The following is a 17,108-nucleotide window of genomic DNA, read 5'->3' as shown; positions in this document are numbered from 1 at the left end:
CTGCCAGTACCATACTGTTTTGATTACCATAGTCTGTAATCAGGAAATGTGATGCCTCCAGCTTTGCCTTCTTTCTTTGGCTATTCAGGGTCTTTTGTAGTACCAAGTTTTAGGATTGTTTTTTCTATTTCTGCGAAAAATGCCATTGGAATTTTGATAGAAATTTCATTGAATCTATATATGGCTTTGGGTTGTATGAATGTTTTAACCATATTAATTCTTCCAATCCATGAACATAGGATATCTTTCCATTTGTGTCTTCTTCCGTTTCTTTCATCAGAGTCTTACAGTTTTCAGCATACAGATCTTTCACCTCCTTAAATTTATTCCTAGGTATTTTATTGTTTTTGATGCCATTGTAAATGGGAATGTATTTTTTACTTCTTTTTCAGATAGGTTGTCATTATTGTATAGAAACGCAACTGATTTCTGTATACTGATTTTGCATTCTACAACTTTACCAAATTTGTTGATTAATTCTAACAGTGTTTTGTTTGAGTCTTTAGGATTTTCTATACATGAGATCATATCATCTGTAAACAAAGACAATTTTACTCCTTCCTTTCTGATTTGGATGCCTTTTATTTCTTTTTCTTGCCTGGATAGGACTTCCAGTACTATGTTGAATAGGAGTGGTGAGAGTGGGCACCCTTGTCTTATTCCTGATCTTAGAGGAAAAGCTTTCAACCTTTCACCACTGAGTATAATGTTAACTGTGGGCTTGTCACATATGGCCTTTATTATGTTGAGGGACATTCCTCCTACAATCAGTTTGTTGAGAATTTTTATCACGAAAGGATGTTGTATTTTGTCAAATGCTTTTCCTGCATCTGTTGAGATGATCATATAATTTTTAACTTTCATTCTACTAATTGGTATATCACTTTTATAGATTTGCATATGTTGAGCCATCCCTGCATCCCAGGGATAAATCCCATTTGATCATGGTGTGTGATCCTTTTATTGTGCTGCTAAATTCAGGTTGCTAATATTGTGTTGAGAATCTTTGCATCTATATTCATTGGGAATATTGGCCTAGAGTTTTCTTTTCCTGTAGTGTACCTATCTGGCTTTGTTATCAGGGTAATGCTGGTCTTGTAAAAAGAGTTTGAAAGTGTTCTTTCCATTTCAATTTTTGGGGAAGAGTTTGAGAAGGACTGGTATTAATTCTTCTTTAAATGTTTGGTAGTATTCACCATGGAAACCATCTGGTCCTGGGTTTTTCTTGTTGTTTGATTACTGATTCAATCTCCTTATTTGTTATTGATCCATTCAGATTTTCTATTTCTTCCTGATTCAGTCTTGGTAAGTTGCATATTTCTGAGGATTTACCCGTTTCTTCTAGGTTATCCAATTTGTTTGCACACAATTGTTCACAGTAATCTCTCATGATCCTGTGTATTTCTATGGTATCTGTTGTAATGTCTTCTTCATTTCTCATTTTACTTATTTGAGTCTTCTGTCTTTCTCTTAGTCTAGCTAAAGGTTTGTCAATTTGTTTATTTTTTCAAAAAATATAAAAGCTCTTAGTTTCATTCATATTTTCTATTGTTTCTCTGGTCTCTTATTTCAATTATTTCTGCTCTGATCTTTGTTATTTTCTTCCTTCTGTGAACTTTGGGCTTAGCTTGTCCTTCTTTTTCTAGTTCCTAGAGGTGTAAAGTTAGGTTATTTGAGATCTTTCTTTTTTCCTACGGCATGCATTTATCGCTATAAACTTCCCTCTTAGAACTGCTTTTGCTACCTCCCACAAGTTTTGGTATGTTGTGTTTCATTTTCCTTTGTTTCAAGGTATTTTTGGATTTTTCTTCTGATTTCTTCTTTGACCCACTGGTTGTTCAGTAGCATGCTGTTTAATCTCCACAGTCTGTGAATTTTCCAGTTTTCCTCCTGCTATTGATTTCTAGTTTCATAACACTGTGGTCAGAAAATATACTTGGTATAATTTCAGTCTTCTTAAATTTGCCAAGACGTGTATTGTGGCCTGTCATATGACCTATCCTGGAGAATGTTCTGTGCGCACTTGGCAAGGGTGTTTGTTCTGCTGTTGGATGGAATGTTTTGTATGTCTACTCGGTCCATTTGGTCTAAAGGATAGTTTAAGTCCAGCGTTTCTTTGTTGATTTTCTGCCTGGACAATCTATCCATTGTTGAAAGCAGGATACTATCATTGTATTATTGTTTATTTCCCCCTTCAGCTCTGTCAGTATCTGCTTAATATGTTTAGGTGTTCCGATATTGGGTGCACATGTATTGTATTCACAATTATTACATCCTCTCGATAAACTGAAAGGGGTAACTGATCTGGAACAGACCAGAATTCCACACACAAAGAGTTAACAGTGCTGCAAAGGTAAGCATACATATGAATGCCTCTTCCAACAGAGTATACTCCTTAATGAAAGAGTCAGAAATTAAAATCAAAACTACTATTAAAAATCCAGTTTATTTTTAAAAAGTCATTTGTAAATTGTAACACCAATCTGAGGAGATAAGGCTGAGTGGGACTTGATGGTAAATTAGGCATAAAGCTCTTCAATTCAATACGACACAAAAACTATACACAGTATTCATACAAGTATTTTCTGCCCTAGAACATCATTATTTTAAGGCAGGGGTCAGCATACTTTCTATCTAAGGCCAGATATGAAATGTTTTTAGCGTTGCAGGCCATTTGGTCTGTCACAGCTATTCAGCTCTGCTGTAGGAGTGCAAATGCAGCTTTAGATAACATGTGAGCAAACGGATATGGCCAGGACTGGCCCTGACTGTTCTAAAGCATCATGTCAGAAAAGGTCACTGGAGAGAAATCTTTTGGACTCAACTGCAGATTGTGGGTAAAGTGGTTTAACAGAAAGACTACACATCACTATAAACCATGTCCACACAATTTTGTGGTGGTTCTAGCAAACGCCCTAAGACCTGTCCTCCCTGCTATCTAATGAGTGTTATTTGCAACCTTTTTAACTAAAAGAACCCAAAGACCTCCAGTAGCAGAATCCTGACCTATTCTCTGAAATGGATTCTTCTGAAAATATAAAACAAGTTCTTTCAGAGTTTATTCTTCTAAGTTAGCTTCCTTACCGTGACAAACTACCAGAATAATTTTCATGATTAGTATGGTTAAAGATCATTTCAGATTTGTAAAAAATACCTCAACCAGGACCACTTTCAGCTCTCATCAAGAGAAAAGATGCAAAGTCATAAACAGAATTTGGCCAGTACTCAAAGGGACACTGTATCTCATCCTTTCTTTAGACTTCACAGTGTGAAGCAAAGTCCACACTGTGTACACAGAGTAAGACACGCTCATGCCCCTCCTCAGTCTAACCTGCATCATCAAAGAACAGTCAGGTCGCCTAACTGCACAATGGGTACACAGCCCCAGAATGGCAAAAACAAGGAAGGACTGGCCCTCCTTTTGGCATCGGGCCTATTCTTGTGTGAGTATTAAGAGGGTACGTGATGTGGGTGATGATGACTAACGCTGTGAGGGTAGACCCAACTTTCCTATCACACTACAGCACACGGCCCTGCACAGCAGAGCCTCACCTACCCCCTAGCTTACCTTGCTTCTTCACTTGCTGCAGAAGAAGATCCTTCATGGCAGGCTCCTCTGCGAGGTCAGAGGGGACTTCCCCTTCACTGTTCACAACACCCACGCTGGCTCCATGGTTAATGAAATACCTGTGCAGACAAGGTCCAGAATCAAGGTTCTCTCTCCAGTCTGACATCAGCTTACACTCCTATCCCTGGTGTTCAATGCAGAGCACAGCCTCTGTTCTGGAGTTTTTCATGTGGTCCCAGATAAGGCATTCCACTGTTGATTTCTAACTCCACTAGCCTTCAATAACTAGGATCAAAAGCTTCCCTACTTCTTGGTAAGAACAATGCCTACAAGCGGGATTTCCTTCACACCCATGTTCCTAACCCCCACCCTCTCATTCCCAGTGGACAGCAAGAGACTTTCTAAATATCACAAGGAAGACATGCAGCCCTAAAGCTCACCCACCATCCCTGGGGTCCAAACACAGGCTCCCAGAAGGACTTACTACACCTGTAATATTGAGAATGAGAGTTCCCAGAAGACATGTAATAAAGAAGTAATTCTCACAGAAACCTTCCCAATGCCACATTAAGAGTATATTAAGTAGCGCTGGGGCATGAAAACAGAAAAATAAAGGATGAATTAAAATTTTCATCAATCTGCCTAAATTACGCCTCCATAGAACTCTCCCTTCAACCAGCCATATATATCAAATCTACACTCTAAGAAGAAACTAAATTACTGAACAAATTGTTCTATTCTAAATGATTAGATTCTATATTGAAATATAATACTTGATCCTAAAGAAGAAAGGTCTGACAATTTTAATACCTTACATAGATCCTTTTTGATTTTCAAAGTACTTTTACGTAAAATTATATAATGAGTCTTAAACAATTTTATGAAGTGGGCAAGGTGGGTACTATTAGGGGGCAAATAGCAGAGGTTATGCCCCAGTCTTCTGAATTCAAGTCTAGTTCACCTTGGCACTAAATCAAGTTACTTTTGGGCCACTGAGAATCCCAATTATGCTGGGAGCTCTATCAAATATAAGTATTTAAAGGAGAAAGAAAAATTGTTTAAATTAAACTTCAACGAATCAACAATTCAGTAAGCATGTACTGGTCCCCTCCTGCGTTTAAAGGTGCCACATTTTAGACACTGTAGAATATCTTAAGAGGATAATCAATGCATGGCCACTGTATTCAAGGAGGCAGAGGAGAATCAACAAAGATTACATCAAGACCACGTTTTTGCTTTCTCATTGCCTAGTACCTAGTATAAATAGAGCTTCAATAAATGTTTTTAACTTACAGATTGATTCCACGTATATGAACTCATCTCATTTTCAGCTTTCGCCATCTTTCCCTCACAGACTCAGACGGAAACAAACTCTTTCTCCTCCAAGGCTAACCTGCTCCATGTGTTTTCTTAATTGTACTGACGCCCAGTCCTCTGTCCATCTGTTGCCCCTCATTTCCCTAATCAAGAGCTCCTCTCTTTTGGTTTCTCCCCTTCAGGACAAAGAGGACATTCAACTTCACCTCCCCAACCCTGAAAAATCAAAATGCAAATAAAATACACAGTAAGCACTCGATAAATGCTTTCTGGATGGAACTGTACCCTCCACTCCAATCAAACTCAACGCCTCACTGTCCCCAGACACACCCCACTGTCGCTCAGTCTCTCCCACAGCTTGAGTTGTTTCTCCCAACCGATGAAACACCCTCCCCTTCTCCTTTCCCTGCTGGAAACTTTTCATATCTTTCAAGGTCCACTGACAATGCCTTTGCCTGTCCTCACCAAGCACATCTTCCCTCTCCTTCCTTGAACTCCGTCCTCCCCAGCACTGAGTCTGCGCTTCTGTCATGACATACACGGACCTTGATGCAACTGCCCCACCAGGCTGAAAGCTACTTCAGGACAACAGCTGTGTCTTCCTCATGGTTATCACTGCCATGAAGTCTGATATGCTCTTTCTTCTCTTGGCAATCCACAAATATTACGTGAAATAAATAAAACATCTTAACCACTCTGCTCTGACATCTATTCCATTCTTTACTGGATCAGGCACAATGTCACTTGGGCATACAGGCCCCTGCTTTTCCCTTTTCTGACAAGTTCTTAGACCCATGATCAAGAGGACTCATTTCTAGAAAGTAATCTGGTTCAGAAAGAGATTCTTCTTAAGTAAGGCTACCTTCTTAAACCATTTTAAGGGTGAGGAGGAAACAGGAAAAACCTCTCTAGTTTCACACTTTTACCTGAACAAGAATCAATATCAACCTATGAGGTAAGATTTTTTAATTTATTATTATTTTTTTTATCTTTGGCCGCACCATGCAGCATATGGGATCTTAGTTCCCTGAGCAGGGATCAAACCTGGGTCCCCTGCATTGGGAGCACAGAGTCTTAACCACTGGACCGCCAGGGAAGTCCGTAAAAAGTAATATTTACTTTATCCCTGAGAATCTTTATAGTTACCCTGAGGTTTCAGAAATACCCATTAGCTCCGTAAATATGCCCTTTAGAAAATAAAGCCTCTGTGGGAATTCCCTGGTGGTCCAGTGGTTAGGACTCACTGCTGAGGATACGGGCTCAATCCCTGGTCGGGGAACTAAGATCCCACAAGCCACGTGCAGTGCGGCCAAGAAAGACCGAAAGAAAATAAAGCCTCTGTATTCTTCTTAACTCATCATTGACATAAGGTCTTTTTGCTACTATTCTAAGGGGGGGAAGAAAGAAAACAAAACGTGTTCAAAAACTCAGAATAAATTAGCACCCCAATAAACTATAAAGCCAAACTAAATGATGTACCCTTGGGTCAATCTGCTTCTAAGTTAAACACTTACTGGTAATAGAAATGGAAAACATCCCGCTAACTAGCAATAAGCCTGAACTCAAATCAGTAATAAAGAGCCCCTAAACCTCTTTTTAAAAAATATGTCACACTGAGTTCAAATATGAGACAAAAAAAGGTCATCATGGAACACGGAACAGAACGCACTTACATTCTTCCCTAGAAAGCCAGTTTGCCTTTTCTTTGTTTCCACTCCCTCGAAATTTAGAGTTTCTAATGATTCCGGGAATAAGAGTATAGAGTTTAAGGTCTTTAAGATACAAAAAGAAAAATGACAAAATGATCAAATGCTAATCGTGTCTGAAACACTGTTCAGAGGCCCTGAGGTGAGCCAACCAAAATGAGTAGCATAAGCAACGGGGTTCTTTCGTTGTCCAGAACATGCTGCTGCACAGACGAGTATGTAAGGATGGTCAGGTGAATACCGTCTAAGGGTGACACGCAGCAGAAGGTAAGGAAGGCCGTTCCCACCACCCCACCACACAAGGGGGTCCGGTCCAGCTCATCTTTCCTGGCCAGACTTTCCTGTCTGACTACTAATCCCCTGTATGAGGAAACAGTAACTCTCACCAATTCATTTCACTCAAGGTAATATTTATTTGGGCAAGAGACACTTAAATTGTGAACTTATTTCCAAAGGAACTATGTTCATCCACAAAGATGAGATAAAGAAACAACTGTGAAAAAGCATTTACAATCATCCTCTGTACTCAGCTTCACAAAAGGAAGAAAAAAGGGCCTCCGTGGATTACGCCAACACGAGGGGCCCTAATTCCAAGTGTGAGCTCTGCCTGTTACCGTCCAATGGAGAAAAGTGAAATCCTTGAATGTAATGAGATTTGGTAGCTCAAAATCACAAACAAGCCACCTGAACAAATAATCAAATATCAATGATGAGGGACTAACATGTTCTATAAATGTTTCTTAGATACAGCTTTCAAGTGAAAATGGAAACCTCTGAGGAAGCCTCCCTAACTCCTGGGCATCGGAACGTTGGTGAATGGGTTAGGCTGAGAATCAGAGCCCGCCCGCGAGACCCTGCGAAGGGGTGGCCTGGCGAGAGGAGGCGACTGATTCACGGAACCAGAACGGAGACAGGAGAAAACCGCACTGCTGACTCCTGCTGGCGGTGGGGCCAGTCCAGCTGCCCGCTTTTTAGAACAAGAAGCCCAGTCAACACCAGTGCTTCAGCCTGATCTTTCTCTGGCTCTGACCCTGCCGTTGTCTGACTTCCCCCACTGGGCACCCTCCCCCAGGACACCCAGGCAAAGTAGTTTCTGTGGGAGGCCATTCCCAGGCCTCTGCAGAGCTGTTTGCTGAACAGAAGAAATGTAACGGAGCTCTAATCCTACTGAAAGGGGCCTTAAGACAAGCAACTGGATCTTCAAAGGACCAGAGCATATCATGATTTTATTTAGAGAACTTACCTTAGCAATCTACACTTACCCTCATCTAGAATACACTCAACTGCCTCATTTTAAAGATGTTTTAAGTGCCAACGTCTCTTTCTATTTAAAAATAACCTCCCTGACCACTCCTTCATTCAACAGACATCTACTTAGCGCCCCTTCCAGCCCAGACGCTATGTGGTTGGGATTCTTCTGCCCAGGGAGGGGCCCCAGCTGTGCTGGAGGCTGGTCTCAATGAGGGCCGGGCGGGGGGGTGCGTGCCCCTCCCACCCTTCCTTTGCTCGGATGCTTGGCTCTCACTCTTCTGCTATTACCTATGTGAATTCTGTGACCAGCAGCCAGGCATTCTCCACCTTCATTTGTATTAAGCACTGCTTTTTAAAAAAAAAAAAAAAAAAACCAATAAAACAGGTTTACAAAAAAGTCCAGAAAAATTCTCTAGGCCTGCCCACGTGTCCAGCTATAGTCGCTCAAAAAGTCAACCCAGAGCTTCCCTGGTGGCACAGTGGTTGGGAGTCCGCCTGCCGATGCAGGGGACGCGGGTTCGTGCCCAGGTCCGGGAGGATCCCACATGCCACAGAGCGGCTGGGCCGGTGAGCCATGGCCGCTGAGCCTGCGCGTCCGGAGCCAGTGCTCCGCAACGGGAGAGGCCACAACAGTGAGAGGCCCGCCTACCGCAAAAAAAAAAAAAGTCAACCCAGACAGTGCAACAACAGAAGCCACCTCTGCATATCCCAACAAATATGAATTACCTGAAAATAGAAGCAAACACAAAATTTCAACTAAAAAAACTATAGATTTAGCAGCTACGTAAAACATAGTATCAATTATTCCTTAAAAATAATTCAATTTCCTGCTTTTATAATTTGTAGTAAAGAGAAATTACTGCTATTTATGAAATTCAAATTCTTAAGAGTGAAAGAGAAACAAAGGCTATCCTACAAGCACCCCACCAGTACAGAGACTCACTCTGCTATGTTGAGGTAGCCACAGGACGCTGCTGCGTGGAGGGGTGTCCAGCCCTCGTTGTCCTGCTGGTTTACATTGGCTCCATTCTCCACCAGAAACTTCACCATGTCCAAATTTTCATCAATACAAGCCTGAAAAGAGAAGTCCATCCATTTACTCAACAAGCACTTACTGAGTTCTACACCGTGCCAGACACTGCTCCGGGCACGGACAATGCAGCAGCGCTGATGAAATATTAATTTCCACTTCTTGCACCCTGATGCAAGTGTCCAGAGTGTGACTTCTCAGCTTTGTGATCTGATGCAAATCCCTGAATTCTTCCCATGCCTCAGTATCCCAGCTGTGCAACAGGTCTAATGACATTTAGTCTTGTTCATAGTGCTGTTAGGGTTAAACGAGGAGAGTGACTTACTCTAAATGGGTGGAGCTGCCTCGTCATTATAAAGAAAAGGGGGGATGTTAGGAACCACTGATTGGCCCATGAATTTTAAAGGAAAATAGTCACATAGGATCAAATGCAACTTTCTCACTGGGAAGTTGCAGTTTATCTTCTAGGGTCGCTAAACTATCCCCACTTTGGTGAGAAAGGGTGCAGTGATCCTTCAAACAGAAGAAATGTATCTTCTTTTCATGTATCTTCTGAATAGCTGCAGACAGTATGGCAAAGTATGTTTGCAGTTGTTGTTGGTTAGGCATCCTTAGCTGCCCAACTCACAGCAACAATTAGGAGAACGCAGAGAGGCTTTCTGAATAAAGGTTTCAGGCCTACCAGAAGCCTAAAAGGAACAGTCACAAACAGCAGTGAGGCATGCCAAGACCCAAAGGCCATCTAGACTATCTACAGAGTAAAAGGAGGCAAAAAGCCCACACCCATAAAAGTGACCATCATCAAGGCTTAGGTGGATCCAAAACAGCTGAGACAATTCAGGACTAGAAACAAATGAGATTTCTCTTTCTAAAACTTGTCTCTTAACCCCCTCCGTTTCAAAAAAAAAAAAAAACAGGTTAAAGCTTTAGCTGAAAAACAATTATCTGGGTCAAAATGATTTTTATAACGATATTAATACATGATTTGCCTTTTCTGCTGTGTTGACATTTGCACTAACAATGCAAAGCCATGGTGGGGAGAACTCCTGGAGACTTTGCACAAGTCAAGGGAGGCACCAGAGGGTGCGGGTGCTGACTGTACTCTTCCTGGCCACATGCTCTCAAGCAAAACAAAACCCAAAAAAGGCCAGTGTCACTCAAGAATGACCTTAATGAAGCAGTAAACATTATTAATTTTATTAAACTGTAAGTGTTCTTAATATTCTGTGTGACAAAACAGCAGGCACACATAAAGCCCTTCTCCACGTAACAAAGCACAGCGCCATCTCTAAGCAAAAAGCTCCTGTGCATCTGTTTGAGCTGCGAGATGGACGAGCAGCTTTTCCACAGATGCTATTTTTCCTCAAAAGAGCAACCGAGAGGTAAATTACGATGATTAAGACTTGAAGACGAACAAGGTGAGCCTGTCACTTCAAAGAAAAAAAACCTAATATTTGTTGCCAATGATAAAATTTGACCATCCAATTAAAATCAGAATTTTGGGAAACATACCCACTACCATGAGCTTGACAGCTTCCTAATACTCAGTTTTCTGATGTGGTCAATGGGATTATCAACAAATGTGGTCTTTTGATATTATAGACTGAAACGTATTAACATCTGGAAGATGTCCATAACTCAATGAACCCATATTTTCCACATAATCAGATGCATGGTGTGAGAAAATCATGCATGGGTAAAAGATTCATTCAAAATACAAGTTAGACCACTGGATTTTAATATCTCAAAGTAAGAAAAGTCCACTGACATGGTTTCAGATTCCACACTGCAACTAACATTTAAGAAACTACTATATACTTCCTGGCGTTTTAGTATAGTGCCAAGAAGAATGCCCATAATTGTCTGGACAGACTATTAAAATACTCCTCCCTTTTCCAAATAGACATTCATGTGAAGCCAGATGTTCTTTATATACTTTAACCAAAACAATGTATCACAAGACTGAATGCAGACACTAAGAGATTTGTAAAAATGTAAAACAATGCCACTCTTCTCATGCCACCATGTCAATGGACTTTTCTTACTTTGCTTTTGTTTTTGAAAGTATATAGCTCTTTTCAATTAAAATATGTGATTTAGGGCTTCCCTGGTGGCGCAGTGGTTAAGAGTCCGTCTGCTGATGCAGGGGACACGGGTTCGTGCCCCGGTCCGGGAAGATGCCACATGCCATGGAGCGGCTAGGCCCGTGAGCCACGGCCGCTGAGCCTGCGCGTCCGGAGCCTGTGCTCCGCCACGGGAGAGGCCACAACAGTGAGAGGCCCGCGTACCGCAAAAAAAAAAAAAAAATGTGATTTATATGAACACGTAATGGGTTATTGCTATTTTAAATGAATTAATAATATTAATAATATTTTCAAGATTTTTCAGTAATATATAATAATACTTATGAATGAAAGCTCTTTGGGGTCCTGAATAGAGTGTACAGGATTTAGAGTGTACAGGATTCCTTAAATCAAACAGTTTGAGAATTGATGTCTTCAGTGAAATATACCAAGGGATATTTTATGGTGATAATGAGCAACAGTTTAAACAGCAAAAGATTACTGTGGGAAGAGTTCAAGCCAGAATTCAGAAGGTAACTACTACACTTAAGAAGCACCTATCCTACCAAGAGGACTTCAGGAAACCCCTCCAGATAAACCTCGTGTCAATCCCGCTTAGAAACAAAGGATGGATGAAAAGCGGTTGATTCAATCTAGAGGATATTTAATTAGGCAACCTTGGTTACAAAATGACATCTTTATTCATTTCCCCCAAACCATTTGATACTCTTTTTACAATTAGTGAGATTAGCTAAACATCTCAACCGAGATTTGATTTGATGTCATATAATATACTCCTCCAACCTGATCTTTTGAGGCCAGACGACTTTTATAGCCAGTATTCACGACAGTCTCTTTTTCAACAAGCAGCTCCAAAAATTACATTTCTTCTATGATGTTTTCTTAGGTTGATCAATTTCGACAAGCTTTCCCCATTTATACTTCTTTACCAGGTAAAGTATTTCATAACTATTCATAACATTATAAACTATTTCATAATTATGATTATCACTAAATCTCTCATATACTGTATGTCTGCCAGTCTATAATCCCGCAGGGCAAGATTTAACCAACCCCTTGCAGAGTACCTCACTAAAAACTATTAATACTTTAACTGCGAGGATGGAAGAGGGCATTTAAAAAAAATTTTTTTTAATTGATTTATTTTTGGTTGTGTTGGATCTTCGCTGCCGTGCGTGGGCTTTCTCTAGTCGTGTCAAGTGGTGGTTACTCTTCGTTGTGGTGCGTGGGCTTCTTATTGTGGTGGCTTCTCTTGTTGCGGAGCACGAGCTCTAGGTGCCCGGGCTTCAGTAGTTGTGGCTCGTGGGCTCTAGAGCGCAGGCTCCGTAGTTGTGGTGCACAGGCTTAGTTGCTCCACAGCATGTGGGATCTTCCTGGACCAGGGATCGAACCGTTTCCCCTGTACTGGCAGGCGGATTCTTAACCACTGCACCACCAGGGAAGTCCGAGGGCACTTTTCAAAAAGGTGCTAAAGTCCAAGGAGAAGAAAGTGTTTTAGAGGTTAAGTACACTCTCTGCCCATGTAGTCATAAACTCCTGTGTCAGGAAGGTCAAATGTGCCATCTTGACCTGTGTTAAGCAGCTGGGTCAACTGCTCCTTGCTTGGCTGCAAATGTATTTGGCTCTGACAGAACAGCCTGAACACTTAGCCAATGGCCACACCACCACTAGGCAGAATTTTGGAAGCCAGTGTTTTCAAGATGATTCTTCACCCTTTGCAGATGATGGCATCCAAATTCCAGAGGCTAAAATAACCCCAGCTAGTCCAGGTATCAAACAGGAGAAAAGCTGTCTTTTCTCTTTCCTCCCCTCTTACTTATCTCCCTTCCTTTTCTTAATCTCCTTCACCCATCATAATTTTAGTTCTCTTCCTTTTCAGTTTCATAATTTCTGTCTATGAATCTTGAATCCTTGATACAGTATTTTTATAAGAATGACACTGTGAGGATGTCCGAGACAATAACAACAAAAAGCTGGCCTAATCTTCAATGTAATCTGACAAAGCATCAATCTCTAAAGAATCATTTCAGAGGAAACAAAGCAGGACAACTGTTAGGTGATTCCCAGCACCCTCCACAGAGTGCAGGGCAGTGGATTGTGAGAAGCGTCGGCTTTGGGGCCAGGCGGACCCGGGCTCGTGCCCCAGTCCTGCCAGCGCGCAGAGTCTTGAGCGAGAATACGACCTGAGCGCCAGTGGCTCACCTGGAGCACAGGAATGCTGCCCACCCCGCAGGCCTTAGTGAGGGTGTAAGGAGACGAGCCCTTGGCAGAGTGCGTGGCACTGCTGTTGTCAAGCCGTGGTTTTAACAAGCAGCAGCAACTTCCCCAGGAGAAAGCTGACGTCGTACTTACTCCTCACCTACCACTGTCCTCCAGCTCCAGCGCCCTGTGGGAGGAAGGCAGCTTGGTTGCAAATGTTTTTGAACAAGCAAGGTTTGGGAGCCTGTTTGTTAATCTGACTTCAGGAAATTCCCTCTAGGGCCCAGGATCCTGCGGGTTCCTAAGGTCAGGAGCCACAGGACTCAAGCAGTATGTCCACAGTTAACTAAAGAGGATCGTCGTCGGGCAGACCAGTCAACAAATTTGTAGGACAGTCACTCCCATGACATATCTTGGAGTGACCGTCCTCTGTTCTTTGTTTTTGTTTTTGTTTTTTTTTTTCCCTCCAGAAGAATATGACTAAAGTCATGGAGGAGAGACACACAGTCCCTGAAAACGTTCTCAACTAAACAATGACTAAATTTAGACGCCCTATGCCCACTCCGTCTGCAGCTGTGCTGCTGACTCACGGGGACTAAGCCGGCAGGATGAGCAGACTCGCCATCTACGAAAGCCACGTCCAGGGCCGTGGCCCCCAGCACCGCGCCTCCACACAGGGCTGCGCGAGCCTTTCCCATACACGGGTCTTTCCTTTTCTTGAACAGGCAAGGAAGGCTAAACAGCTTTCTGATGTTACTTTTGGCATCAGTGGGAAAATTCTTCTTTGTATTTAACCCTATTCGTTCTGCTGTGGCTTATGTCCATTTCTTTCTATTTTCCTTCCCTAAAGACACGCAGAATATTACTAAAGTAACAACCTGTTCTAAGCTCCTTGAGAAAAGGAGATATTATTTAATTATTAGTCCAGAAAGCTATCAGAAAAATTGCCAGGTAATAATTTAAAGCTTCCTAAAATCAGCATGTCACAGTTCCCTGGCCATGAGAAGCTACCTCCGAGGAAAAATCCTTGATTTTACCAGTAAAATGGGAAAGAGTACCACAGTCCCTCATCTGCACCTAATATTGCTCTCTCTACAGCTAAGGCTGATGGTTGACCAGTGCCAGAGTTAATCTGGGAGTGCAGAGGCGGCCTTACAAAACAAAGCCTCCTCCGTTCCCAAAATAGCCTGCAACTGTCACCGCCACCAAGCGCCACAGGTCCAAGCACTGACCTTGCTGCCGTGTCTCGGGACACTGCTCAGACTACCTGCCTGGGCCCAGAACGGCGTCTCCCCAACAAAGTCCCGTCCACCCCAGCACAGGGGACATGCTGATGCTGGTCTTGGGGCAGCGGGACGCCCACCTGTTTGGATTTTTCAGCCCACGCTTGCCTTGATTTCAACAAATCAGGTTGACAAAGGTGCTGGGAGATGATGATGCTCGTAACACATCCCCATATTCCATACCTTTAACTATTCTGTCCTTTAGGCTTCCAAACTTGTACAGTTCAATAATAATAATTTACATATAGTGTATATAACTCAAAATTTATATAATTCCCAAAATTATATAATTTCAACTTTATGATGAAAACCCTAAATGCTTGGAGATAAACAGCAAAGAGCTTAATTTCGTTCACAAAAATACTTACCAGCCAAACACCCTGAATCACCTGTATGAGATTCTCAAGTCATTGCTAGCAACGCTAGCATGTAAATTCCACAAGGGCAGGGATCTTCGGCTCTTTGCTCACTGATATATCCCAAATACCTAGAACAGCACTGGGCACCTAGTAGGACACCAAAAGGTGTTTGTTGAATAAAAAGACGAATGCCCAAATGCACAGAAAGCCACATTTTCTATACATTCTGTTGATTCTCGGTTATCTGGACTCACCACAGACTTCTCTCCAGACTAATCCCACCAACATCACACGGCACATCCAAGTACGGGCTGGGGCTAGACTGAGGACGCTGTATACTGATGCCTCCCATACATTTTGTTGTGTTCACAGATCTCCGTTCCTTTGATGCAGTGTGTTGAACGGTGGCCCCAAAAAGATACGTCCATGTCCTAACCCCTGCAACTGGAGAGTGTGACCTGACTTGGAAAAGGGGTCTCCGCAGGTGTAATGAGGTGAAGGTCTTGAGGTGAGACCCTAAATCCAATGACAAGTGTCCAACTAAGAGGTAGGCAGGCAGGCAGGCAGGGGGAGATCTGACAAAGGCAGAAGAGGAGGTGGCAGTGTGACCACGGGGACAGAGACTGGAGTCATGCGGCCACAAGGAATGCCAACCGTCACCAGGAGCTGGGAGAGGCAAAGAACAGGTCTCTGCCCTGGAGCCTCCAGAGGCAGTGTGGTCCCATCAACACCCTGATTTCAGACTTCTGGCCTCCAGAGCTGTGAGACAATAGATTTCTGTTGTTTTAAGCCATGAAGTTCCTGGTGATCTGTTACAGAAGCCGCAGGAAACTAATACAACTGGCACGGAATAGGAAGTCAGAACCTAGAGAGCCTGCCACGTCCTCACCCCTTGGTACTAACAAAAGTCACAGCAGCAGATCACCCTTCTTTGCCAGATGAAAGCTGGTCAAAAAATTAATTATACCACTTCTTAAGATACAGCTGCATTTAACAGAAGGATTTTCAATCAACTTTCAGCCCAAAGAGCAATTGCCCAGGAAGAGCTGACCAAGTGCTTGCGTTAGGCATGCTGCTGCAGGTGCTCTGGCCGAGGACTAGAGCTGAAGCTCGGGGGGCAGTGAGTGAGCGGACTCACTCATTCATGGTGAGTCTGCTGTGGACCCAGCGGGTCTGAGCTCAAAGTCCCCTTGCTCCAGCAGGGCAGCCTCACCGTGTGACAAGAATTCAGACGAACAGATTCAAGGTGATAGAGAAGTCAGTACATTTGGAAATCTCAACCATCAGCAGATCAGCACGAGAAGGCTTTACCTTACTGTAGTTCATACCACCTGACCCAGTGCTTGAGTCAAGCCTTCCATTCCGACCGTGATACAGTGTAACCACTACTTAAGTGAGAATCATAACAGCAGGCTGCTCCAACAGACAGGTGACCCAGCCACTGTTAGCTCTGTGTGAAAGACTCACAGCCCCACTGGCACGGACAGTTTGGCTCCCAGATGGTGAGAACTATATTTGATTATGTACTCAGTGGTCAGGCAGGCTCTGGACACAGATCTGAGGCCTTTCACGAGAGAGAGCCAACATAGACATCAGAAGGAAAGAATTTTCCATGGAGTGTACACTAAGGTTCTTGTTCTCGATAAACTGGCATATTATTCCCAGACTGTAAGTGTTCATAACTTGGGGCCAGAGAACACCTTCCTTCAGTTAAGAGCAAGAATTATACTAAGGGTTGACCGTATTTAGATTTCAAAAATATGTTCATTCTGGGTTCTAACACAACATCCTCAAAGTGCCGCAGCCCTGACCCTTCTAATAATGTTTCCCTCAACCTTCCCCGTGCATTTAAATGAAGAAGATCCCATTAAGTTCTCTTACAGGTATCACCTTGGCAACTTCTGTACTATAAAGGCTATATACAGCTGACCTAACTTTTGTCATCAAGGCAGGTTTCTGAAAAGTCAAGAAGAAGAAAGAAGATGAAGAAAGGGCCCAGAAAATGAAAGCTGCATCTCCTCAAAGCCCATGATTATTCTCAAACAGAAGTTTTATAGTTCCAGTCTCCAAGTCTCTACCTGTCACTCACTGATAATCCCAAAATGGAGGAACAATAAATGAGGCCTAATAATTGTGGTAAATCCCAAGCAGGAGTTCCTCTCAGGTCAAAAGAGTGTGTATGGCTAAATCAGCCTGACACTTGTAGAGCAATAAGAAAGCCCTTGGAGAGATTACCTTCTTACAGATTGTGCACATAAGGGCTGAGGCACAGCAAGTCATGAAATGATTCACCTTAACAGACTAGATCAAA

At 42.6% G+C, this 17,108-nt stretch overlaps 1 protein-coding gene across 1 annotated transcript in view; it reads right to left on the bottom strand.

The window, feature by feature from the left end:
* PPP1R12B (protein phosphatase 1 regulatory subunit 12B) overlaps window positions 1-17,108 on the bottom strand; it is a gene marked incomplete at both ends in the record, with an annotated part of 198,811 nt that overhangs the window by 136,088 nt on the left and 45,615 nt on the right. The window contains 2 exon segments of the mRNA XM_079726165.1: window positions 3,569-3,687; window positions 8,786-8,916. Of these exon segments, the coding sequence (XP_079582291.1) occupies window positions 3,569-3,687; window positions 8,786-8,916 (250 nt within the window).

Source organism: Hyperoodon ampullatus, assembly GCF_949752795.1.
Source record: "Hyperoodon ampullatus genome assembly, chromosome: 2".
In the NCBI taxonomy this organism is placed as follows: Eukaryota; Metazoa; Chordata; class Mammalia; order Artiodactyla; family Ziphiidae; genus Hyperoodon; species Hyperoodon ampullatus.
This window is presented reverse-complemented; position numbering and strand designations above follow the sequence as displayed.